The sequence below is a fragment of the Antennarius striatus genome, chromosome 6, assembly GCF_040054535.1.
Source record: "Antennarius striatus isolate MH-2024 chromosome 6, ASM4005453v1, whole genome shotgun sequence".
In the NCBI taxonomy this organism is placed as follows: Eukaryota; Metazoa; Chordata; class Actinopteri; order Lophiiformes; family Antennariidae; genus Antennarius; species Antennarius striatus.
In genome coordinates, this window is record NC_090781.1 from 683,755 (window position 1) to 711,050 (window position 27,296).

The 27,296-nt window shown below is 48.7% G+C and overlaps 1 protein-coding gene across 2 annotated transcripts in view; it reads right to left on the reverse strand.

The window, feature by feature from the left end:
- Positions 1-26,194, reverse strand: part of tpst1 (tyrosylprotein sulfotransferase 1) — a 46,169-nt gene extending 19,975 nt beyond the window's left edge. The window contains exons 1-2 of one of the 2 annotated variants that reach the window (XM_068317102.1): positions 25,845-26,194; positions 12,384-13,411 (exon numbers count right to left, since the gene is read on the reverse strand). In XM_068317102.1, coding sequence (XP_068173203.1) covers positions 12,384-13,240 — 857 coding nt within the window. In that variant the 5' untranslated portion in view covers positions 13,241-13,411; positions 25,845-26,194. The remainder of the gene's footprint in view (positions 1-12,383; positions 13,412-25,844) is intronic. The other variant, XM_068317103.1, reaches the window with a different exon arrangement.
- Positions 26,195-27,296: the final 1,102 nt, after the last annotated feature.

Consider the following 27,296-nt stretch of genomic DNA (forward strand, 5'->3'; position numbering starts at 1 on the left):
TGGGATAAGTAATGGAACAACTAGCTCAAATGGGCAGGGCTTCCACTAAATCAAGGTCAAGTAATTGATGTTAATGCAAAGACAAGGTCCCACTCTGGGGCCTGGTTGCCCACTGATTGAGATCTCCATGGAGATAGAGACCCACAGCTGCAGGATGGGTGGGAGTGCTGCTGGTTGCAGACGGCAAGAGCCATTTTCTCCCAGGTGTCTTGGGGGTTGACTTTAATGCACCATGGGCAAAGTACATGAGAGGAGGTGGGGCAAAATGTTTATGATGGTAAAAGGTAGTTGTGCTGCTTGTGGCCATCCTCCAACAAATTATATCAGGTTGCATTTATGGGAAAGGTATGTTGTTGGGTAGTAGTCCACAGTGGGACAATGAACACCGACAACTGTAGAAGGAGTTCAGAGTAAAAAGATTTCATTACAACCACAAGGATTAGAGAAATGTGTGTGAATTAGGGTCGGGTTTGACTCCTCCTCCTCCTCTCCGACCTCTCTCCTAGTCTCCATTCACACCTTACTAACTCAACTTCTTCCCAGAATTCTCTGTGTTCTATGTCCTCACAGATTCTCTCATGTTCACCCCTCATCCACCCATCAGCTGTGGACCTGCCCCCCCCCCATCCCACCAGTATCACCCCTCATCTATCCATCGTCTGGGGTCCTGCTTCCTTCCTTCCTCCTTCCTCCATACAGTCATCCAATCAGCTGGAATTGTGCCTTGAATTCACCAACTCCCTGATGGTGAACATGTGTGAAGACAACAACCCAGGAGTCGGTGAACACAGCCTGACTTTCTGGTCCCCAGTTCAGCTCCTGCATCACATGGTCTGACTGTAACCATAGAGACACTGACTCTATCTGGTCTGACTGTAACCATTAATGTAAATTGTAAATAGCGTTTCTTTTGTTTGTTTTTGTATTATTCCTTATTGTTTCTCTTCTACCTTTTAATGCACCAACACTGCGTCAAGTTCCTCGTGTGGTAAACTTTACCTTGCAATAAACTGTTTTCTGATTCGGATAAAGACACTGACTCTATCTGTCTCTGTCTGTCTCTCTCTCTCTGACCCTGTCCTTATCTTCCTTTATTTCCATTCCACCCAACCGGTCGAGGCGGATGGCCGCCTAAAAGAGTCTGGGTCCTGCCCAGAGTTTCTTCCTCAATGAGGGAGTTTTTCCCGCCCCGGTCTCTGATGTTCTGGAGGGATCAGTTGGGTTTCTCTGCCTGTTAAAGCGCTTTGAAATGTCTGTTGATGTGATTAAGCACTTAACAAATAAAACGTGATTGACTGATTGACTGTAATCGTCATCAGCAGGGTTGAAATGATCTCTTTGATTCACCAGCCAAGTGGACTTGAGATTTAAATAATCCCCTGCCAAAACAACAAATTGTCTTTTAGTGTTTCTTAGACATTAATTTCTATTCATTTCATTGAGATAAAACATTTTGTTGACTGCAAACTTAACAAAGAGCCCAAAGCAAACCGAAGCAGATTTGCTGTTCATGACGCTGGGCTTGCGCTAGGCGATCGCCAATACCCCATAGGCAAAGTAAATTCCAGAGTGGCTACAAGGTTTTTAGACTGTGTAGCCACAGTGGCGTTCTTATTTTTAGGAAAAAAAGGCTAAAACTAAAAAATCCCCGAGCAATAACACGAGAAAACAAACATTTTCTCTCACTTAAACGCTCGCCGGCGCAGCGCGCTGCACCGCTGTCTTGGACAAAGAATGTGGCTTTTTGTGGCTTAGTCAATTCTATGACACTGAGCCACAGTGGTTAGTCACACTAGCTCCTGGTGCAAGACCAGGGATGTGATGAATGGCTGCATAACTCAATCCAGGAATTCAAGTGAACGATACAGCAGAACGTGTGACAACAGCTGTGCTCATGGTCATGGATGTTTTCAAGTTTATTGGTTTTATTAATTAAAAACATGTTAAACATGTTGTGTCAATTCTTTTCCTCACGACCAGCATACATGATACTGCAACCAAACTCTTGAGACTCTTCACCACCCAACCTCTATGACGAGAAAAACTTCCTCTTTCAAGGTGTGTCTCCCCCGTCATTTCATTTTCTTGTGGAGGCCAAATGTGTCGAGGTCAGGGCCAATCAGAGATTGGCACCGTGTTCAGAAACGTGACGTACGACGCAACAGATAATGGATTCCGTTTCTACCACACACCTGAACAGGTTACATCCGACCCTACTGATGTTAAACCCCAAAGGCGTTATAGATATGGAATAAACCGACACCCCGTCACTCCTTCACTGGGTAGCAACCGCTAAAAAACCACAGGATGTCTTCGCAAAGCTGCTGTAAATTCAAACTTCCATCAACTCCATTGGTTGTTCCTGACAAACACAACTGAGGGTGTTACCCGCGGGTTTAGTCAGAATGTCGTATTTCACAACACTGAGGAAAATATTTCAGATAACTGAACTTATCTTCATTATTCTCACAAACAGAGAAAAAACAAAACCCAGAACATCCAATAATCCCACAGACCACATGTTCTTCCTCATTGTGGTTTGCTTTCCTTCTGTCCGTCATTGGTTGGGGCCGCTAGCCGTGGAATCGCTAGCCGTGGAATCGCTAGCCGTGGAATCGCTAGCTGTGGACCTTCTAGCGGTGGACCTTCTAGCGGTGGACCTTCTAGCGGTGGACCTTCTAGCGGTGGACCTGCTAGCGGTGGACCTGCTAGCGGTGGGCCTGCTAGCGGTGGGCCTGCTAGCGGTGGACCTGCTAGCGGTGGACCTGCTAGCGGTGGACCTTCTAGCGGTGGACCTGCTAGCGGTGGACCTGCTAGCGGTGGACCTGCTAGCGGTGGGCCTGCTAGCGGTGGACCTGCTAGCGGTGGACCTGCTAGCGGTGGACCTGCTAGCGGTGGACCTGCTAGCGGTGGACCTGCTAGCGGTGGACCTGCTAGCGGTGGACCTGCTAGCGGTGGACCTGCTAGCGGTGGACCTGCTAGCGGTGGACCTGCTAGCGGTGGACCTGCTAGCGGTGGACCTGCTAGCGGTGGACCTGCTAGCGGTGGACCTGCTAGCGGTGGACCTGCTAGCGGTGGACCTGCTAGCGGTGGGCCTGCTAGCGGTGGACCTGCTAGCGGTGGACCTGCTAGCGGTGGGCTGATTGCAGGACAAACGAGCGTCTCCTCATGTTTATCATCAGCTCGGAGGACTCTGGAGAAAGTCTGCTCTCATCAATATTTCATACCAATCAATCAGTGGAGGGGCGCTCTGCACTAAATGACCACCAATCTGGATCACAAAGAGCTTTTACTGCTCCCATTCCTCCTGCAGACATTTTCTACAAGAAGCGCAGCTTTCTGAAATAACATCGGTGACCTCAAAAGGTTTTTTCATTTCTTAAATGTTCGGATGATGGATGAGTGTTTAGAAAGACAGGAACATCGAGGCCCTCTCTACAATTCAAGGGTCCTCACCGCTGAGCCACAGCGATTCAGTGGTTCAGAACAACACATCGCATCGGACCGCATTAAAAAGAGCTGCTGGGCTGGGCTGTTTGGAGGCTTTATTATCTATTTATGATAATGAGCGACTGTAATAACGAGGGCTTCCAGATTTCTCCTTTTCAGAAATTAAGACAGATAAGATAGTTAAGATAGTTTAGTTCTACTTTATTGATCCCAAACTGGGAAAGTCAAATGTTGCAGCAGCATTCAGACAAACAGAACAAACAGAAGCAGGGAGAATATCCAGTGTGTGGTGGAGAGGGTGCTCAGGGTTCTCCATGATGGAGAACAGTTTGTCCAGAGTCCTCCTCTCCACCACAGCCTCCAGTGTCCAGTCAGACAGAAGGACTCAAAATGTTTTGCTATGACTGTACTCGCTTTGAAACCAATTAAATGCAACCATTCAATATTAATGTTTCCTACTCAAGTTTAGGGTTAGAAAGGGGCATTTTTCACACACAGCAGCCACAGTGCAACATTAAGACATTAACATATGTTTATCAGGGTGAACAGAACTGAAATCTACTGAATGTTTAGCAGAGGCCTGCTGTAATGTTTTGTTACCAAGGAATCACCTTGAGGAAACAGCCTACAGACACATGTTGTGCATGTGATGTCTTGCTGTCCCTCCGTCTAGACAAAGACCTCCAGGATCTTTTGCTTCCAGTGTTTGTGCATAGTTTCACAGCGACTGAAAGTCTGCGGTGAGAACACAAAGTCAGGTCTCTGAAAGGATCCTGGCCAAGGTTCCTGCTTCATTACAACAATCTGCTACTATGCAAATCCCCAGATTGACTATAATGATTTGCTGGACTTGTTTCCTCTGCCCTAGTTGCCACCTGAATGTTGTCTATATGACTAACAATGAAGCCAAACCAGCTCAGCAAATGAAGGCTTCAGACCAGAAGTACAACAGGATTGGCTTCATTCAGCAGAAACACAGTCAGTGATCAACCTGGACGGGCCGCTGACATCTGTGGACATCTTTAGTGACGCTGAATGAAACAGGCTTTCAGTTTAATGTTCAGATGCTTTATGGCTTTAAGATGCTGGGAGGATCTTAAGCATGATGCCGGCGCTGACACGGCCTCAGGACAGAAACGCATTACCCAGCAGTGCACTCGACAGGCTCGCTGGCCTCTGCATGGACGACTATTGATTAGACTTCTAAGTACAATGGACAAGTCAACATTGATCATGTACATACAGTAAACCTCAAATCAAACCGACAGGGAGGATCGTGTCCACAGCAGGACTTCTAATTAAGTGCACATAATTTGATCATTGACCACAAATTTAATTCACCAATGACAGGATAACAACAAACATGATGTCATCAACTGATGGAAATAAGGATAAGAGTAGTTTTACACAAGTGACTGGAAATAGTTCCATGAATGAAGAAACCATTCACTATCAGGCATTATGTAATACCAGAGACAAGCCTGCAGGAGAATTCTCTCAAGGCCGATGCACTAGAAGTTAAATATTTAGTGAGTTACGCTGTAAAAAGAAAGAAACTGATCCTTCAGAAGGTGAAGTCATGAGAGGAAAAGAGCCAAACAAGCATGTTTTTTTATTCAATCATTTCACTATGGTAGCAGCGGAGCCGGAGCTCCTCCGTCACTCCCTTTGTCTGACCGTCCATCTCCTGTGACTTCATCTACAAGCACAGATGTAGGACACAAAAACACTTCACAAGCCAAAGGATGGAGGACTTCAGTCCTCCACACTGTAGCTGAGTAATAGACTGGTTAACCTCTGGACGCTGGTGCTGCAGGTAGATTCAGGACTTCAGGAAGGTCCTCGCAAACCCCTGCCTCACTGGTGAAGGGTAACCATACTCCTGCAGGAGCAGGAATATGTATGTACAGAGATATGTACTGTATGTACAGAGATATGTACTGTATGTACAGAGATATGTACTGTATGTACAGAGATATGTACTGTATGTACAGAGATATGTACTGCATGTACAGAGATATGTACTGTATGTACAGAGATATGTACTGTATGTACAGAGATATGTACTGTATGTACAGAGATATGTACTGTATGTACAGAGATATGTACTGTATGTACAGAGATATGTACTGTATGTACAGAGATATGTACTGTATGTACAGAGATATGTACTGTATGTACAGAGATATGTACTGTATGTACAGAGATATGTACTGAATGTACAGAGATATGTACTGTATGTACAGAGATATGTACTGTATGTACAGAGATATGTACTGTATGTACAGAGATATGTACTGTATGTACAGAGATATGTACTGTAGGGGCGGCAGTGGCTCAGCGGTAGAGCAGATGTCCTGTAGACAGATCCCCCCAACCATCGGCGGATCGAATCCCGCTCCCACCAGGACATCTTCGGAGGGAGCGTGAGCTCACCTCCTAGCCACCGCCGAGGTGCCCTTGAGCAAGGCGCCTTCCCCCTACAAGCTGCTCAATTGGGGCGCGTTCCTGAAGCCGCTGCCCATCACTCTGCCTCCCTATGTGTGATGTTTGATGTGTACTAACGCTAACTGCATGCTTACAGGCCCCCCTGTGTGCTGTGTTTCATGGGACCTGTGTATACACTGATTGCCATAAAAAAAACTAACACAAAGAACATGTAAAAATATACCTGAGTGACTGTGTAATTTCCCTGCGGGATTAATAAAGTGTACTTCTTCTTCTGTATGTACAGCTCAACATATGAGCTTCTCGACAGACAAGCTTGTTGAGATACGAGCCGTCGCTCTTGTCCATGTTTTTGTTCAACATACATGTGAAAGTCTGAGTTAGATAGATAGATAGATAGATAGATAGATAGATAGATAGATAGATAGATAGATACTTTAATAATCCCAGAGGAAATTGCACATATCCACTGCTCAGCCAAACACCAGGAAGAAACAAAAACCCAACAGGACAGACACTACACTAACAGACACATGCAGCATTAACAGGACATGTACTAAAAAAATAAAAATATAAACAGTATAAAATTAAATCAAATTAAATCCATTCAACCATTCAACCCCGTGCTGAACTCGCCACCTCCCCCCCGCTCCTCCTGAGAGAGTCATTGTACCCCCTGATGGCACGAAGGAGGACCTCAGCCTCTCTGTGGAGGCGCTGTGTGACAGCAGTCTGTCGCTGAAGGTGCTCCTCTGCTGGGAGAAGGTGGTGTGTAGGGGGGGGGGGCTGGTGTTGTTCATGATGGCCCTGAATTTAGACATGGTCCTGCTCCCCAGAACTGTCTCCACAGAGTCCAGAGTTACGAGCTGAGCTTCAGGACACCACCACTAGGTGGTGCAGACCGGACCACTGTCTTTACCGCGTGTTGGCGGATGGATACGACATCAGTGAGACCGGATCTCGTTCTTTACCACATGTTGGTGGATGGATACGACATCAGTGAGACCGGATCTCGTTCTTTACCACGTGTTGGTGGATGGATACGACATCAGTGAGACCGGATCTCGTTCTTTACCACGTGTTGGTGGATGGATACGACATCAGTGAGACCGGATCTCGTTCTTTACCACGTGTTGGCGGATGGATACGACATCAGTGAGACCGGATCTCGTTCTTTACCACGTGTTGGTGGATGGATACGACATCAGTGAGACCGGATCTCGTTCTTTACCACATGTTGGTGGATGGATACGACATCAGTGAGACCGGATCTCGTTCTTTACCACGTGTTGGTGGATGGATACGACATCAGTGAGACCGGATCTCGTTCTTTACCACGTGTTGGTGGATGGATACGACATCAGTGAGACCGGATCTCGTTCTTTACCACATGTTGGTGGATGGATACGACATCAGTGAGACCGGATCTCGTTCTTTACCACGTGTTGGTGGATGGATACGACATCAGTGAGACCGGATCTCGTTCTTTACCACGTGTTGGCGGATGGATACGACATCAGTGAGACCGGATCTCGTTCTTTACCACGTGTTGGCGGATGGATACGACATCAGTGAGACCGGATCTCGTTCTTTACCACGTGTTGGCGGATGGATACGACATCAGTGAGACCGGATCTCGTTCTCGTTGGTGGAGTAAAGACGTAACTCGTGTGTTCTTGTAATTTTTGCGTTTCTTTTCATTCTTTCATTGTTTACATAACTTTTTTAGAATTAATCACCCACAGGTAAAGTCTGTCTATTGGTTGATAAAATATGTTGTTGCTAATTTCATATTTTAGGGGGTTTGGGGGGTTTTTTTTCAAGCCTGGAAGGGATTAATGTGATTTTATTCATTCTAAATGGGGAAATGTGGTTGAACTTAGGAGCTCAGTCACTGAACGGATTAAACTCGGGTCTGCTATGAGTGTACTGGAGCAGCCACCAAGACAATTTGTAAAAATTCAGTTAAACGCAGGTACAATGATGTTTTTAGTTAATAATTATGTCAAATAAGTACTTATTACATTGATCACTTCAGGTCAGCTTTCAACACCAAACCTTACGCTACCTGTAGATTCCTGGACGCGTATCCAATCGGATACGCGTGAGGATCAGGTGTGAACAGTAACAACCATTTCCACCAAAGCAGTCAGGACAATGAGCCAGGACAGGTTTGGTGCAGCTCCAGACACAATCCACTAAACTTCCTCTGTGCAGAGGTCAGGACAGCCCAACTAGGATCGGATGGTCTGGGCGGAAACGTGCTGCACTGAGAGCGACTCTGGTTTCCATTATTGATTCATCTGCGTTTCATCACCCAATCAGAAGGTCAGAGCAGACGTCAGCGTACAGACTGTGTGTCTGTCGGCTCCAAACCAGCAAACACTCACCGGAGGAGCTTCAACGGGGACCTGTGGGCATCCTGACTTAAAGGTATTAGTGAGTAATTCAGCTACATAGCTTTTTAATCAGCTGATCAATTCATCAGCTCAGTCCTTCACACTGTGTGGTGTCATCCACCGCAAAGTAAAACTAATATCTGTTTATGTGAGCACATTTTATTTTTACAAACTGCTGCCAGGAAAAAAAAAAGTGTTATTAATCAAAGTTATTTCTAAATGATTAATTATTAAGTAATTTGACACGAAGCCTTTAAACTGATCCATGATGCCTCAGCGTTTGTCCTCGTGATCAAACAATTCACAAAACACAAGATGGAGAGCAGGACATGGGATGAATGAATGTGTGGCTGGACACTCAGCCCGGCTGAGGAAGAGGAGTGATGAAGAAAGGAAAGCATTCCAGTCCAGTCCGGGTTCGGTTCAAACCCCCCCCAGAGCACCGGATCGGAGTCCTGGAGCCACGTGGCAGGAAAAGGGTGGTAACAGGAAAAGGGGAGGGGGACTCACAGCGTTTCCTAAAAACCTTCCAGAGGCCAACACTCCCCCCCCCCCCCCCCAATCCCTGACACAACCCTGACAGGGGTAGGGCCATCAGCCAGCCTCCAGCAGGGCGGCGCTGACTTCATCAGCGATGACTCAGATGTTTAAGTTCCAGATGAAACAGAACGATGGAGAGCGAAGGATGGATCCAGTTCAAGCCCCGAGGGGCAAGTGGTTTGGCACCGATACCCCCAACTAGCAGGTCTCCAGGGTAACATCCAGGTTACTGTAACCCACAGAACACATGGACATGCCAAACCCAAGAATGTAATGTCATCATTTCACCCACAATGCACCAGTTCTGTAGACACAACAGAGATAACTGCTCACTATCAGTGTGAACAGAGTCACGCCTGTGACAACAAAGACAACACTCAGCTTCCTGACTGCATTCCAGAGGGGTCAAGAACCTCTGACAGAACAAAGATGTGGGACTGGGTCAGACCAGGACCCCATGATGAACCACGCTTCAGTGTCCTCACAACGTTCTGACCCCTGGTCAACCCAAATACATCACACAAGCAGCCGCTTCAGGGTTCCCCGTCTGACAGAACCGCTAAGAGATTAAGTCACCAGGTCCAGGACCGACCCGGAGCTGCACCCGGGACAGAGGACACACACTGTGACCGGGGGGGGGGGTTGTTCCAGACTGGATCACTGACAGGAGTTAAAACCACCACCTCTTAGATAGAAAATGTAGGAATGTCATGTCGCCATGGCCACAGCTTTTGAGGTACCAGAGAGACTTTGATCATTTTCATCACTAACGTATTTCTTCTGGTCAAATTTCAAAGTCATCAAAATTTCTAAGACTTTGTCTAATTAAAACACCCAGAAATCACACAAAAACTGCAGTCAAACATAAAATGGAGGACTTCCTGTTGCTCTCAGTCCAAAGACTTATTTTCTAGAATAGATCGGTTACATTTTGGGCCCAATTTTCATAACAGTATATTCTACAGGAGGCCAGGTAAGAGCCCCGCCCATTTTTCTTGGCCAGTTCACGCTTAAGTTGGATTTTTGCACAAATTTTCAATGGTTTTAGGCCAAATGGTGATTCATTTTGGAAAATGACAATTTGTTGCAGAACTTTAGGGTCCACACAAGGCTTGGTGTTCAGACCCTAACAATGAAACCACTAAACTGGACCAGTACCATCACAGATTCCAGGACCACTGATGAGTCACAATCTTCTGAGGGTCATCTGACAACCCTGCTATAATTTAAACATTTCAAAGAGAACACAGTCTGGTCTTGCCCCAGGAGCTGGTGTGACTAACCCACTGTGGCTCAGTGCAGAGGAACGGAGGGAGACACAAAAGACACGTTCTGTGTCCAAGACAGCGGCTGGTTATAACAGTAAAACTACCAGTAAACACTGAGTAATAGTTTGTATGACTGTATCTTTGCACAGTGAATGCAAGTTTTCAATTGTTGGGGGGTGTAAGACCACACCTGTCGTGGAGCGTGTGTGGGGGGAAACCCCCCCCCAAAGGAGGGATCCGTGGGGCCTCCCCCAGGAAATGTTTTAGAAAACGGGGTTGTTTTCCTGCATTCTGAGGACAAAATCTTGTGTTCAGTTTCCCTCCAAAAACCCCCTAAAGCCAGCAGCTGGAGCTGAACTCTCTTTATTTCTGTCCTACTTGATGCAGGAATGAATGTGAGATTCAACCATTGAAAACTTCATTCACTCTGAAGATACAGTCAGACTAAATATTACTCAGTGTTTACTGGTAGTTTTACTTGCTATTATAGTAGAGGTGAAAACACATTTACATCATCGCTGGTTATTCCTGCTGGTCAGAGGGAACAAAAGTCTAAGACTACAAACAAGTATTGATAATATCTTTCATTGACCTTCTGATCGGTCTGTCTCCACCCCCCCCCTCAGCATTCACCATTTGTTTATTAATGAGGACTTTAACACAAACTCTACTAGAAAACACTGGATTCTTTTGATCGATGGTCCTCTCCTTGTCTTACACAAATTCGCGGGTTCAGCTTGGAAAAAAAGAATCTTTGTTTCTCATTGGACGAGAGGAGGTCATGACCCCAGTGCATATTTAATGATTGGGAGCGTTCGGGTCAGTTCGGCTATTTCCGTCGGCATGCAGAAAAAGCGTCGCTAGCGAGCGTCGCTAGCGAGCGTCGCTAGCGAGCGACGCTAGCGAGCGACGCTAGCGAGCGACGCTAGCGAGCGACGCTAGCGAGCGACGCTAGCGAGCGAAAAAGTTGTAAGTTTTATCCTTTTTTCCCGTAAAAATAAGAACGCCACTGTGGCTACACAGTCTAAAAACCTTGTAGCCAATCTGGGATTGGCTACAAGGTTTCGCCTGTGGCGAAGTGGCGAATGGCTAGCGCAAGCCCAGACAATAACAAACACGATAACGGTACAACTGGGCTTGAGCTAGCCATTCACCACTTCGCCATAGGCGAAGTAAATTCCACATTGGCTACAAGGTTTTAGTCTGTGTAGCCACAGTGGCGTTCTTATTTTTACAGAAAAAAGGCTACAACCTTTTCGCTCGCTAGTGCCGCTATTTCCAATAGCAAGCGGTGCTAGCGCTGCTATTTCCGCATGCTGACAGAATTTAGCTGAACTGACCCGAACGCTCCCGATCATTAAATATGCACTGGGGTCATGACCTCCTCTCGTCCAATGAAAAACAAAAATATTGTTTTTTTACAAGCTGAACCCGTGAATTGGTGTAAGACAAGGAGAGGACCATCGATCAAAAGAATCCAGTGTTTTCTAGTAGAGTTTGTGTTAAAGTCCTCATTAATAAACAAATGGTGAATGCTGAGGGGGGGGGGGGGGTGGAGACAGACCGATCAGAAGGTCAATGAAAGATATTATCAATACTTGTTAGTAGTCTTAGACTTTAGTTCCCTCTGACCAGCAGGAATAACCAGCGATGATGTAAATGTGTTTTCACCTCGCTTGATGTTTTATATGTCTTTTTAAATTGAAATGAAAAATCATGTTATTGAATTAAATAAACTAAACTAAACTAAACTCTGTCATACCAATGGTGTTGGTGGTGGTCAGAGTTAAATGTCTTCTAGTCTCAGTAAACTACCAGTAAACACTGAGTAATATTTAGTCTGACTGTATCTTCAGAGTGAATGAAGTTTTCAATGGTTGAATCTCACATTCATTCCTGCATCAAGTAGGACAGAAATAAAGAGAGTTCAGCTCCAGCTCCTGGCTTTAGTGGGTTTTTGGAGGGAAACTGAACACAAGATTTTGTCCTCAGAATGCAGGACAACAACCCCGTTTTCTAAAACATTTCCCGGGGGAGGCCCCACGGACCCCCCACTTCCCCCGCGACGAGCGTCGGTCATCTGCACGCTGCGCCACCGTCTTGGACACAGAGTGTGGCTTTTTGTGGCTTACTCGATTCTTTTACACTGAGCCACAGTGGCTTAGTCACACTAGCTCCTGGGGCAAGACCAGTACAATAATGGTGCACATAATAACACACAATAACACAAGAAGACTGAAGCAAATGGTAAAGTAGCATCGGTGTTAGCATTACGTACTTTGAGAGGGACACTCCTCCAGCTTTCCCGATGAGCTCCTCATGGTGGAGCACAGCATCATTCCACGGAATGTCAAGGAATTTCAGCAAAGTCCTCATCCATTTCTCCGGATGAAGGACCAGCTGCTCGTAGTGCACCGGCAGGCATTTGTCGGCTGCCTCCAGGCACTGGGTGTACATGGTCTCTATGGCCCGGTTCCACTTGGTCAGACAGTCTCTGTAGCTGCCCAGGTCAAACCCAGCTATGGTGACCTTCCGTGAGATCATGGAGTGAACCGAAGCCCGGCCATCACGAATCATCAGAACAAACTTGGCATGGGGGAAAATTTTGGCAAGGTAGGCCAGTGACTTCAACGCGAAGGGGTCTTTGTTGCAGAGAAAGTTGGCAGGCTCTCCGTGTTTGACAATGATTTCCAACAGGAACGCCTGCATGGCAGCATCCAACACTTCATCCGTCACCCCAGCCTCATCGAGGCGCATCTTCTCCCGACCCGAGCGGCTCCACATCTGCTTCATAGCCAGGATACGTGGAATAACACGGGTTTCCTCACCACAACGCACTTCGGGGTGAGCGTCCAACATCGCTCGCATCAGCGTCGTTCCACTGCGGGGTACTCCCCCAATGAAAATGAGTGGCATGTCTTTATTATAAACAAAAGGCGTGCTGAGGTTCTGGCCTGTCCGTAGGGTCGTCCGCATGCTGCCCCCCAGCGCTGACAGAGGCAGAATCCCTCCTGGCTGGCCGCGTTCTTCAATGCGATGGTGGCAGTCCATGGCGTGACGCCCAAGGTAGAAGACTGTGACGGAGCTGATGACCAGACAGGCCACCAGCAAGTTCTGTTTCAGCTTGCCAATCATGATGCAGGCCAAAGACCAGAGAAGGTACTATCACCACAGGGGCAATTCCGGGGGAGGGATGGGAAAAAGAAACTTAAGGGTAATTCAAGTTCCCACCCTTTACGGTAGTTGACTGGCGTGGATCGAGCTCCCTCGTGCACCGCAGGCGTCGAGTCCCCAGCTCCATCAGGCCTGGATGGTCGGATGAGAAACAAAAGGACAAGCAGCTGATCACAATCTTTGTCTTTTTTTCAGATCTCACCAGACAAAGTGGTGATTACTACACTGCCCGGTCACACACAAAGTCACACACTCTAATATTTCGTGGGACTGCCTGTAGCTTTGGTTGCGGTGTGCATTTTCTGCGGCATTGCTTCGACAACCTCGTACAACGTCACAGCATTTATCTCTGTCCAGAATTGCATTAATTTTTGGCCAAGTTCTTGTATTGACGATAGGAGTCAAACCACTCTGCAAGGTTCTCTCCAGCACATCCCATAGACTTTGAATGGGGTTAAACTCAGGACTGTGGGGGCCAGTTGATGTGTCAAAATGATTCCTCACGCTCCCTGCATCACTCTTTCACAATTGGAGTCCGATAAATTTTGGCATTGTTGTCTTGGAATATGATCTGGGCTTGCTCTAGCCATTCTCCACTTCGCCACAGGCGAAGTAAATTCCAGATTGGCTACAAGGTTTTCAGACTGTGTAGCCACAGTGGTGTTCTTATTTTTACGGAAAAAAGGATAAAATTTACAACTTTTTCGCTCGCTAGCGCCGCTATTTCCACTGGCGCCGCTATTTCTGCATGCCGACGGAAATAGCTGAAGTGACCCAAACGCTCCCGATCATTAAATATGCACTGGGGTCATGACCTCCTCTCGTCCAATGAAAAACAAAGATTCTTTTTTTACAAGCTGAACCCGTGAATTGGTGTAAGACAAGGAGAGGACCATCGATCAAATAAATTTAGAATCCAGTGTCATACAGTAGAATTTGTGTAAAAATACTAATTAATCAGCAAATGGTGAATGCTGAGAGGGGGGGGGAGTGGAGACAGACCGATCAGAAGGTCAATGAAAGATATTATCAATACTTGTTTGTAGTCTTAGACTTTTGTTCCCTCTGACCAGCAGGAATAACCAGCGATGATGTAAATGTGTTTTCACCTCTGCTATAATAGCAAGTAAAACTACCAGTAAACACTGAGTAATATTTAGTCTGACTGTATCTTCAGAGTGAATGAAGTTTTCAATGGTTGAATCTCACATTCATTCCTGCATAAAGTAGGACAGAAATAAAGAGAGTTCAGCTCCAGCTGCTGGCTTTAGTGGGTTTTTGGAGGGAAACTGAACACAAGATTTTGTCCTCAGAATGCAGGAAAACAACCCTGTTTTCTAAAACATTTCCCGGGGGAGGACCCCCGGACCTCCCTGTGGGGGGCTCCCCCCCCCACACACTCAATGACAGGTGTGGTTTTACACCCCCCAACAATTGAAAACTTCCATTCACTATGTATAAATACAGTCATGCAAACTATTACTCAGTGTTTACTGGTAGTTTTACTGTTATAACCAGCCGCTGTCTTGGACACAGAACGTGTCTTTTGTGTCTCCCTCCGTTCCTCTGCACTGAGCCACAGTGGGTTAGTCACACCAGCTCCTGGGGCAAGACCAGTATGATCGTGCCATCCGGGAGAAAAAATCATTTTATGGGATAGCCTGGTCATTCAGTACATTCAGATACTCAGCTGACTTAATTTTTTGCTGAATAATATTGCTGAGCCTAGACTTGACCTACCGAAGCGACCCCTGATCATAACACTGCAATATGCTTATTGAAACCCAAACGGTGACTTTATTTTTGGCCGGGCAGTGTGCGTTCTCTTTATTCAACGAGCTTTTGACTGGAGCCCACCGTAGTTTGGCAGTTACTTTTGAGACAGCGATACAACACAGCGTGTAAAGAGACTCGCATCAAACCCAATCCTGTGGGGTTTCCTACAAAAAAACAAATCAACTGTGTACCCACTGAAAGATGTACGGCTACAACCACGCTGGCAAGAGAGTGTAGAATTAAAATACACATTGAACGAAGGACAGCTCTATTTTCTCTCTGACATCACTGTCATTCTCTTGTCAACCAATGCTGACACGTAGCACTCATTCTGCCGTAGGCGTGAACACACACTGGTTATGTGTTCAGGGCAATGGACGCACAAACACACACATGCCGACACTTTCCGCACATAAATCCCAGCCACCGCAGAGAGCTGTTGGACAGCTTTCCTCTGCTGTAGGGAGGGAGAATCTGCAGGCGTACTGCCTGGGTTTTGCAGGGTTTTGTCTACTTTGGCCCCGCAACCACAGAAGAGGGGGGTGGACATTCAGAGCAAGCCCCAGCAGGCCAACCGGAGCCATAGCTCAACTGTAAAACACACACTCAGACGGGTGTAGGTTTCCCTTCAGCTGACCTGACCTGGATTACAATCAGTCGTAGGGGTGGGATGTCAGCTCACACACAAACACACACATTGTGAGTCCATGCACTGAATGTGTTTAGCTTGTCCTAGCTCTGTGTTCAGACAGCAGTAAACTCTGTTACCACATTCTGAGTAAGAAATGAAAACGATCAGCGTGGGAAACAATACGATCAATACAGATTATTATCATTTTTATTAAATATGTGAAGGACAACATTGGTTCCTACATCCTTTAGTTCCTACAGGAGGACAACATTGGTTCCTACATCCTTTAGTTCCTACAGGAGGACAACATTGGTTCCTACATCCTTTAGTTCCTACAGGAGGACAACATTGGTTCCTACATCATTTAGTTCCTACAGGAGGACAACATTGGTTCCTACATCATTTAGTTCCTACAGGAGGACAACATTGGTTCCTACATCCTTTAGTTCCTACAGGAGGACAACATTGGTTCCTACATCATTTAGTTCCTACAGGAGGACAACATTGGTTCCTACATCATTTAGTTCCTACAGGAGGACAACATTGGTTCCTACATCATTTAGTTCCTACTGGAGGACAACATTGGTTCCTACATCATTTAGTTCCTACAGGAGGACAACATTGGTTCCTACATCATTTAGTTCCTACAGGAGGACAACATTGGTTCCTACATCATTTAGTTCCTACAGGAGGACAACATTGGTTCCTACATCATTTAGTTCCTACAGGAGGACAACATTGGTTCCTACATCATTTAGTTCCTACTGGAGGACAACATTGGTTCCTACATCATTTAGTTCCTACAGGAGGACAACATTGGTTCCTACATCATTTAGTTCCTACAGGAGGACAACATTGGTTCCTACATCATTTAGTTCCTACAGGAGGACAACATTGGTTCCTACATCATTTAGTTCCTACTGGAGGACAACATTGGTTCCTACATCCTTTAGTTCCTACAGGAGGACAACATTGGTTCCTACATCCTTTAGTTCCTACAGGAGGACAACATTGGTTCCTACATCATTTAGTTCCTACAGGAGGACAACATTGGTTCCTCCATCATTTAGTTCCTACAGGAGGACAACATTGGTTCCTACATCCTTTAGTTCCTACAGGAGGACAACATTGGTTCCTACATCATTTAGTTCCTACAGGAGGACAACATTGGTTCCTCCATCATTTAGTTCCTACAGGAGGACAACATTGGTTCCTACATCCTTTAGTTCCTACAGGAGGACAACATTGGTTCCTACATCATTTAGTTCCTACAGGAGGACAACATTGGTTCCTACATCATTTAGTTCCTACAGGAGGACAACATTGGTTCCTACATCATTTAGTTCCTACAGGAGGACAACATTGGTTCCTACATCATTTAGTTCCTACAGGAGGACACCACACCTGAGAGGACTTCCAGGGAAACGCTGAACCCAGTCCTCTTCATCTGCTCTGCAGCATTTCACAACATGGTGATGGTGAACAGCCGCTGTCAGCATTGCTCAGTGACAGCAGGGACGCTGCGATAGGCTGATGCTCATCACAGAGCAGCTGGCTCCGCCTCCAGTGGGTTCTACGACACTGGGATAAATCTGTGTCTGGACCGAGGACAACAGAATGATGCAAGAGGCAGTCATCTGTTTTGTTCATGAAGTTTTAAATATGAATTTTCTTCCTTCCAGTAAACTCCAGATTTATATCCAAAGTCCTGGGAGCGTTCTGAGGACACCAGAACATCCCATACTGCTATGTTTAGAAGCACTTTTCAGGATTCGTGTTTGGCCGACAACATCGACTGCTGACAAAGACAAAACCCAACGGTTTCCATCTGTTCCCAGTCCCGTGGGCGACACGCTGGCCAGAACAGAACAGGAACACAGGAGAAGCAGAGAACTGCTGAGGAGCCCCTGGAACCTCAGGTGGGCTGGTGCTGGTGTGAGGAATGTAGGGACTGACACTGTAACCCCACAGGTCTGTTGTTCCCCTGCTGACGCCATTGCCCCCATGTTAAAGGGGGGAGCAGACATTAGCTGGAGCATCACTTTAATTTTATGTGTGTCATTATTTCTCAGACCAGAGACGTGACGTGTAACACACATCAGTGTGTGACGTTTCTAAGCAGCGCCATCTCGCCCTTCAGATAGAGGCGGGAGGTCCTGGGACTCACGCAGTCACCCACCCCCACATGCTGCTGCTTTTTCTTCTTCTTTGGGTTAGCTGCTAACTGCTAGCAGCTGCTTAAGACACTGTTTACTTGGCAACAGTTTTGTGTAAAACAAAGTTTTGAAACGTGAACTCGGGGCAGGCTGGGGTGGGACGGGGCAGAGCAAGACAGGGTAAGGCAGGGCAGGGTGGGGAAGGGTAGGGCAGGGCAGGGTATGGAAGGATAGGGGAGGGTAGGGAAGGGTAGGGAAGGGAAAGGAAGGGAAGGGAAGGGCAGAGCAGGGCAGGGTAGGGTAAGGCTGGGCAGGGTAGGGAAGGGTAGGGCAGGGCAGTGCAGGGCAGGGCAACGGTGATTCCAGCCCAGAAGCAAAAGTCCACACATTCTGCCCTCTTTGGGTGGAGCAGAGGGGCGCGGGCCCCTACACCCCTCCCACCTGTTTACCCTCTGACACGTTGCCACCGTCCTGTCAGTTGTTTGATCACCACTAATGGCTTTTCAGCAAACAGCCTCCACTGTGCTGTACAAGAGAGGGGCGTCACATGAGCCCCCCAGCGAGGTTAGCTCAACGCTAAGCTTTAATCGTCTGCAGGGACTGGAATGCAGAAAATGTGTGAATACTGCAGAACATTTGTGACGGAGCAGCAGCTGAGGTCTGCTTCTTGTCTGCCTGTGAGGCTCCGCCTCCAGCCCGCCCACTCACTCTGACATCTCTGAAGCGTTGCGGGGCGGGGCGCGTCACAGCTGCAGGCCCAGAACCTAGTCCACTGCTGGGGTAAGATGGGCTGCTGCTCCCTAGGGCAGGGGTCTGCTGGACAATTCAGGTTAGGTGAACTCATCTGTCAGTTGTTTACTCACTGACACATCCATTAATTATTGTCATATATATATATATATATATATATATATATATATATATATATATACACAGTGTATTGCATGTGGTTAGGAATTTCCTGAGTACTGAGGGAAAATGTTACAGCAGTTCTTCAGACATCGGATATTCTTGTTTTGTTCCCTTCATTTGGATCCCCACTAAAGTATAACGACTGTTTCCTGGCAAAAGATCCACTGACATTCCAAACAACCAACCACAGGTCAAAGGTGAAAATATGACCTCCTTGGTGGTAATTAAGAAAACTCAGAGAACCTGAAATGTTAAAGTCCTGCTGTAATGAAGAACCGACTCATTCACCAGGGAATAGTGCAGAACTAATAACTTCATACCAGATCATTCTTTGCTGACCCAGTAGAAGCGCCTTCACGTGTTTCCTGCCTCCAGAAACACGTAAACAACAGACATTACACGCAGAAACTGCGCCTGAAAAAGAGGTTAAAATGTTCAATTTCTGATGAAATCCAGGAACTACAGTGATGTCATCACGACATTAAATCAGAAGCACCAGAGGGGGACTTTAATCAGATGGTAGCTCGTCTTCGGGGGGGGGTCAGGAGGAGGGACGGACCCCCAAACAACACGAGTGCAGTGGTCCCCAACCCCAGGGTCGTGGACCGGTACCGGTCCATGGGTCAGTCGGTATCGGTCTGTGGGTCAGTGGGTCAGTCTGTCTCCAGGGGCCGCTCCGGCCTCGGTCACATGACCACCTTCTTAAAGGGGCCGCTCCGGCCTCGGTCACATGACCACCTTCTTAAAGGGGCCGCTCCGGCCTCGGTCACATGACTACCTTCTTAAAGGGGCCGCTCCGGCCTCGGTCACATGACCACCTTCTTAAAGGGGCCGCTCCGGCCTCGGTCACATGACTACCTTCTTAAAGGGGCCGCTCCGGCCTCGGTCACATGACCACCTTCTTAAAGGGGCCGCTCCGGCCTCGGTCATATGACTACCTTCTTAAAGGGGCCGCTCCGGCCTCGGTCACATGACTACCTTCTTAAAGGCGCCGCCCCGGCCTCGGTCACATGACTACCTTCTTAAAGGGGCCGCCCCGGCCTCGGTCACATGACTACCTTCTTAAAGGGGCCGCTCCGGCCTCGGTCACATGACTACCTTCTTAAAGGGGCCGCTCCGGCCTCGGTCACATGACTACCTTCTTAAAGGGGCCGCTCCGGCCTCGGTCACATGACGACCTTCTTAAAGGGGCCGCTCCGGCCTCGGTCACATGACGACCTTCTTAAAGGGGCCGCTCCGGCCTCGGTCACATGACTACCTTCTTAAAGGGGCCGCTCCGGCCTCGGTCACATGACTACCTTCTTAAAGGGGCCGCTCCGGCCTCGGTCACATGACTACCTTCTTAAAGGGGCCGCTCCGGCCTCGGTCACATGACGACCTTCTTAAAGGGGCCGCTCCGGCCTCGGTCACATGACTACCTTCTTAAAGGGGCCGCTCCGGCCTCGGTCACATGACGACCTTCTTAAAGGGGCCGCTCCAGCCACTAACACAGAACACATTAGCGCTAAACTGAAACTAACAAGCTAGCAGAACCAACAGGAAACACACGGTGTGACGTTACGAGAACACTGCTAATAAAGTTGATACAAACTGGATTCGTTCATTATGGTTAGAATAAAACGTTCAGTGCTGGTGGTTTGGTTCTACTGTGTTGTCCTGATCCTCCACTCCTTAAGGACGGTTAGACGTTGTCTGACGTTAACCCGTCTGGAGGATAAAGGTTGGAGCGACGCCGTGCTTTAGCGACGCCGTGCTTTAGCGACGCCGTGCTTTAGCGACGCCGTGCTTTAGCGACGCCGTGCTTTAGCGACGCCGTGCTTTAGCGACGCCGTGCCTTAGCGACGCCGTGCCTTAGCGACGCCGCTTTAGCGACGCCGTGCCTTAGCGTTCTGGACATGAAGGTCAAACTGATGGATAACGGCGGGACAGGAGCCGCACACGCTGCTGGAGACGGGCGGAGCCGTGTTGCCTTACACCTCACACCGGGGCTGAAATGTGTTTGTGTTAAATGAATTGCGGCTCCTCCGTTACTGATACCGTATCCCCCCGACAGGATTTCCCTCCCATCGATCTGTTGGGGAGGCGGTGCGGGCTGAGGCTGCTCTCCACGGTGAAACCAAACCACATCAACACTTAATCAGGAGGGCCTGGTGGTGAGCGGGGCCTGAAGGGAAGGAAACACAGCAGGAAGCGCCACCCGCAGCGTTTCACACCTTTGTGCTCTGACAGCGATGAATCAGGCTTCAACACGCCACACCCCAGTCAACACCAACTGACACAACTCATCTCATCAAAACACACAACTTCCTGTTGTTTTCTGAAGACAGTGAAAGCTCGGGTGGAGCACACGCCTCCGCCGACACACGCGTGTGATCAGCGCCACACGACAGACAAGTGGAAGCAATTCCTGGATCCAAACCTGTCAGACCTGACTTCCTTCTTAGAGCACTAAATGCTTTCTGTCCTCATCCATGACTTCATCTCACAAACAGGAACTTTTGTTCACTCGTTTTTTGCTAAATCCACCAAACAAACACAACGTGAGAGGAACCGGACCTGACGACAGTAAACCTGAAGCTCTTTACTCTTTACTTTATGAACTGGAGTGATGAAACATGATGTCGGTCCCATCACGCAGCATCAGCATCATGAACTAAACGGCATCACCAGTGTGCTGAATGATGCCCCATGGCACAGACCAACGTGATGGGCGTCGCCCAGTCACAGATGGACGATCTGCTCTGACCACGTCTCCAGCAGCGATCTGCTCGTTCCTGCAGGATCAGCCCGTCTGCAGCCTCCGGCCTCGGGCGCGTCGGGAGCAGATCGACGGGAGCCTGCGGTGCGGCTCACGACGGCCAAACGGAGACGCCGATCTGCTTCCGACCCACGGCGAAGCTTCATCAGGATGAGTGTGAACACGGCCCCCAACACAATCCTTCATTCACACCTGGTAGTGTGAATGTAAGGAGCTGATGTCTCCGCCTCCCCACAGACAGGAAGTGATCACTCCCCTGTGATTGACCTCACAGGGAGGACCCGACCTGACCTCCGATGCAGGACGACATCACACCGCAGCTTCCTGTGTGGAACCTCAGCCGGGCGTCGCTCCAGCCGTTGGCTCATAGCTTCAGGCCCCGCCTCTGACGGGAGCGGCGCTGATTTGACTGAAGCTGACCTGATGCAGACGTCAGTTTGTCAAACTCAACACCAACGTCAACCGATGGTAACAGGTGCACTCAGAGGAACGGGCTGATGGACGGACGACTTCTTTAAGCGGACGCTCCGTCCATGTTTTGGTTCGACATGTGGACTAAATTCTAGAGAAGAGCCGCTGGTTAGTGTATGGATACAACATGTATCAATCAAGCAAAATTACTAATCCATAATCTCTTCGCAATAATCGAATCTTATTCCACCAGTCCAGTAGGTGTCGCTGTTGTGTTTTGGGTCGCTTCCAAGAAGCAGACTTCTGCTGTTACTCTCAACCCAGCGCTGCTACAGCAGGACGTCCATGGAGTCTGGATGGTCAGACACCTTCATGTCTCCTCTGCATGTAAACGGCTTCAGCACCAACACCTACGACCTTCAGTGTGACCTTCACATCCACACCTACGACCTTCAGTGTGACCTTCACATCCACACCTACGACCTTCAGTGTGACCTTCACATCCACACCTACGACCTTCAGTGTGACCTTCATATCCACATGGAGGCTGTGTGTCATCAGCAGGTGTCAGAGGTCATCAGGTATGTTTTACCTCTGATCATGAACATTCTGCAACAAAACCACACAACATCCTACATAAAACACCAACACAACATCAACACCCAGCAACAGCATCCTATTCTGGATCAACGCCCTACAACGCCCTACAACGCCCTAGAACACCCTAGAACGCCCTACAACGCCCTACAAATCCCTAGAACCTCCTACAACGCCCTACAACGCCCTACAACGCCCTACAACGCCCTACAGCGCCCCACTCAGACCCTGCCTTTCCATTGTCACCCTGTTGTAAACCGGTGTTGAGCAGCAGTGTTCTGTTCAGCTCAGTGATGTTCCCTCCTCACCACATCACACACACACACACACACAGACACACACACACACACACACACACACACACACACACACACACACACACACACACACACACACACACACAGACACACACAGACACACACACACACACACACACACACAGACACACACAGACACACACACACACACACGCACACACACGCACACACAGACACAGACACAGACACACACACACACACACACAGACACAGACACACACACACACACACACACACACACACTCACACACACACACACACACACACACACAGACACACACACACACACACACACACACAGACACACACAGACACACACACACACACACACACAGACACACACACACACACAGACACACACACACACACACACACACACACAGACACACACACACACACACGCACACACACGCACACACAGACACAGACACAGACACACACACACACACACACAGACACAGACACACTCACACACACACACACACACACACAGACACACACACACACACACAGACACACACACACACACACACACTCTCACACACACACACACACACACACACACAGACACACACACACACACACTCACACACACACACACACACACACACACACAGACACACACACACACACACACAGACACACACACACACACACACACACACACACACACTCACACACACACACACACACACACACAGACACACACACACACACACAGACACACATACACACACACACACACACTCACACACACACACACACACACACACACACACACACACTGCTGCAGCACTGCTACGCTCAGGTGAGCCCCCAGTGGATGCTAACCCCCCCAGCACGACGCTGGGATACAAACAGCCATCAATCACCAGCAGAGGGAGTTTGGGGTGGGAGGGGGTGGATTAGTAAAACACAGAGATCTGCGCGGGGGGGGTGGGGGGGTGGTTGCTCTGGAGACTGGTTTGTATGCAGGGCGCCCCCCCCCCGCTGCTGATTACATTCAAGTCACGCTGACGACGTTCCCTTCATGTCACCAGGACCGTGGGAGGAGCTTCCTCTACTGACAATAGGAGACCTTCTCAGGCCCCGCCCACACCATGACGGATTTTTTATAAAACGCAACTTTTTAAAAACGCATCAAAAACGATTCGCGTCCACATGACAGCGTTTTCAAAGAAACCTCCGTCCACTCGTAAACGCAGCGGCGCTATGAGCGTGTCAAACCATGTGGTGGCAGTATTGAGTCGAGTTTTATCCAATAGGAATCCTCCGTGTTGTGTCGTCACAACACACCGGCCCATAAATATGACATCACAGCGGTTTTCCTCGCAGGAAAGACGTCAGCATCTGTAAAAAGTCCCGGGGACACGCCGTCACCACGGCAACGCAGACCCAGGGTTTTAAAAAGTTGCGTTTTCGTCCCGGATATCTGCGTTGTCGTGGGGACGGAAGGCATGAAGGCAACGGAAAAGTTTGCGTCTTAAAAAAATCCGTCATCGTGTGGGCGGGGCCTAAAAGACAAACTAGCGTGAACAAATCCAGCGTGACAAAAATAACCTCACCGACCCTCCGTCGTGTGATTCCCACGTGAATCCTTCAACTGGTGTCGCCACAGACCCAGCAGGAAGCAAGAGGACGTTTCTACTGTCAGGGGAGCCTGGACTCACCTGTCCCCCCCTCAGGTGTGCAGGACGTACCGCTCACGCGTGTACTTTCAGACTCCATCCGTGTGTTCGACCACATTTACGACACTGGATGGAAATGGAACACTAGTGATGACGCACTAGTGTGACTAGTCTTTGTGCTGGTAGACGTGAGCGCTGGTCACACGGCCCGCCGCTCGTCTGTCCCGGTCCGTCCCGTTCACCCCTTTGGATCCAGATCACACCCGAGTCATTTTCAGACACACACGGAAACACACCACAACTTCATCACACACAACAACAGCGTGACCAGTTGCCGGGGAAACCGGATCACTGCCCGTGTCCTCCAGTGATTCTACTTTTATTGCTCAAAATGGAAGCGGCGCAGGAGGAGCCGGTGCTTCAGCTGAAGCTGAGCAGCTGAAGCACAAAAGACCAGTCTGTCCTCAGGGCCAGTCAGCAAACAGCCGTCCAGCCAGCCCGTCACGCCACCCGGACACGGCTCCAGGACTGAGGCTCTACTATTCTGGGGGGTTTGATGAGCGTCGGCCCCCATCACTGGGGAACTTTACAACGAAACCATGGCGACACTCAGGGGAGGAGGGCAGTGTGGGGGTGACGGTGGTGGTCCAGCGGTGGGTTGGGACATGATACCAGCAGCTCACTTCCAGCCCCCCCCGGACGTCACTGGAGACCTGATGCTGAAGTAGGGGCGGCCGTCCAGCGGGGCAGTTCATCAGCAGCTCAGGTCAGAAAACAAATTCAGCAGAATCAACACGCCTTCCCTCTGACCCCTGACCCCTGACCTCTGAACACGAACCCTGGTGACTAACTGGATCAGTCCAGCCCTTCCTGCCCCCACAGCTCCAGCCCTCCATCCCCCCCAGGACAATGACCTCAGACCGACCCGAACGCTGCATCCAAAGGTCAGACCCAGCGGGGGGTCCGCGTCCTCCTCCCGCACCAGAGGGGTCTGAGCCGGGCAGGAGGGCCAGCAGCACCGGGGACCCGCTCCTGGGTCATAGTGGAGACCGGTGGCCCCAAGGGCCCCTCCTGAAGGTGTCCCCCCCCCCGTCCGTCTGCTGAAGCAGATTTCAGGGACCGCTCGGCCCGGTGTTCCCCGGGCGGCGGCGCGCAGCGGCGGGGGCTGTCACCGCCCACGTCCGGCTACAAGATTACCGGACCCGGCCCCCCCGTACCCGACAGACCGTTTTCATGGGGCTCACGGTGAACACACACAGACCCCCCCAACAAGAGGCCAGCGATTCAAGGCTGAGACGGGGATGAACGATCCCCCCCCCTCAGCCCCCCGGTGCCTACAATGTGCTTTCGGCTCCAGCCCCGAGGAGACCAACACCTACCGAAGGCTGCGGGGGCGGCGCGGGAGACGCGGGTCTGTCGGTCCGCAAACCTCCGCTGGATCCCGCGGCAGCGTCCGGACGGTCCGCCGGCCTCCGCGCTCACTTTCCGGGCATTTCTGCTGAGCTGTGGCCGCCAGACGGACGCTGGCCGGGCTCGGTGCGCTGGTCGACTGGTGAGCTCCGGTGACTGCCGCTGGAGCGCTCCACCGGGATGACGTCAGAGCACATGATTGGTCCACAGCAGGGGGCGGGGCCAGTGCAGATTTAAAAAGGCAGGGCCTTGACGTGGAGGAGGAGGCAGAGATTAGTTGAACCCAATCCGTTATTGTTCAGAGTTCATTTATTGTACACGTATTAAAAGTTTTTCTTAATTTAAATCTTTCTACAAATAAGGTGCAGTGATGATTTAACGTCTGTCAGGGGGAATATTCAAAAACATGACAGGCATGTAGTTCTCCAAAGCTGAGAGTCTTCAGAGCTGAAGCCTCCTGGATGAGGGACCAGACGTCTTCAAGAACTTCCTTAGCGTCCGGTGGATCCACTCAACAGCTTTGGAGAACCAGGACCTGGATGACTGAGAACCTACACATAGTACATACAGTACATTTACATGTCATGTAGATATTTATTATTTATGATTAATTTTATACATGCCAAGGTATTGTTCTAAAAATGTATGAATAAAGCTCTACATAGATAGATAGATAGATAGATAGATAGATAGATAGATAGATAGATAGATAGATAGATAGATAGATAGATAGATAGATAGATAGATAGATAGACAGACAGACAGACAGACAGACAGACAGACAGACAGACAGACAGATAGATACTTCATTAATCCCTCATTATTGTATTTACATTTATAGATATAGAACTTACCAACTCTTGGTCAACAATTAAAAAGTTTATCAATTACAAAAAAACTTATTTTCTTTCCTTCTAAAAAAGCAAAATATAACACACCCCCATTTTAAGGAGAAGGTCTTGTAGAGTTCACAAATGATAAAGCTGCTGAAGTCCTCAAAGGACCATAACTGCACATGGGAGAGTATCAGTAATGCAGGGTTATGTCAGGCTGGTCGTAGAACGTTCAAAGACAGCAAGTAGAACATCATATAAAAGCTACATAAAATACAAGGCATCAATTGTTGCACAACTATTCAATGAAATAGAATTACGTCATTGCCACCTCAACCTCCTGTAGCGAACAAAGCAGCAGAAAAATGACCCTCAATGCCAATAATTAACTCTCTTGATATTTACTTCAAACATTGACATGACACAGAAATACTACATTAGTTGTACCTGTTCATGTTTAAGTCGTATTTGCAGGTGTAGTAGCTGCTGAGGAGGAGACAGCAGCGTCTCAGGAGAACTGGGGCGGGGGCAGAGGGAAGCAGATAAAGCCTCTCACCAACACAAATACCACTTCTCTGTCCCAGAAAT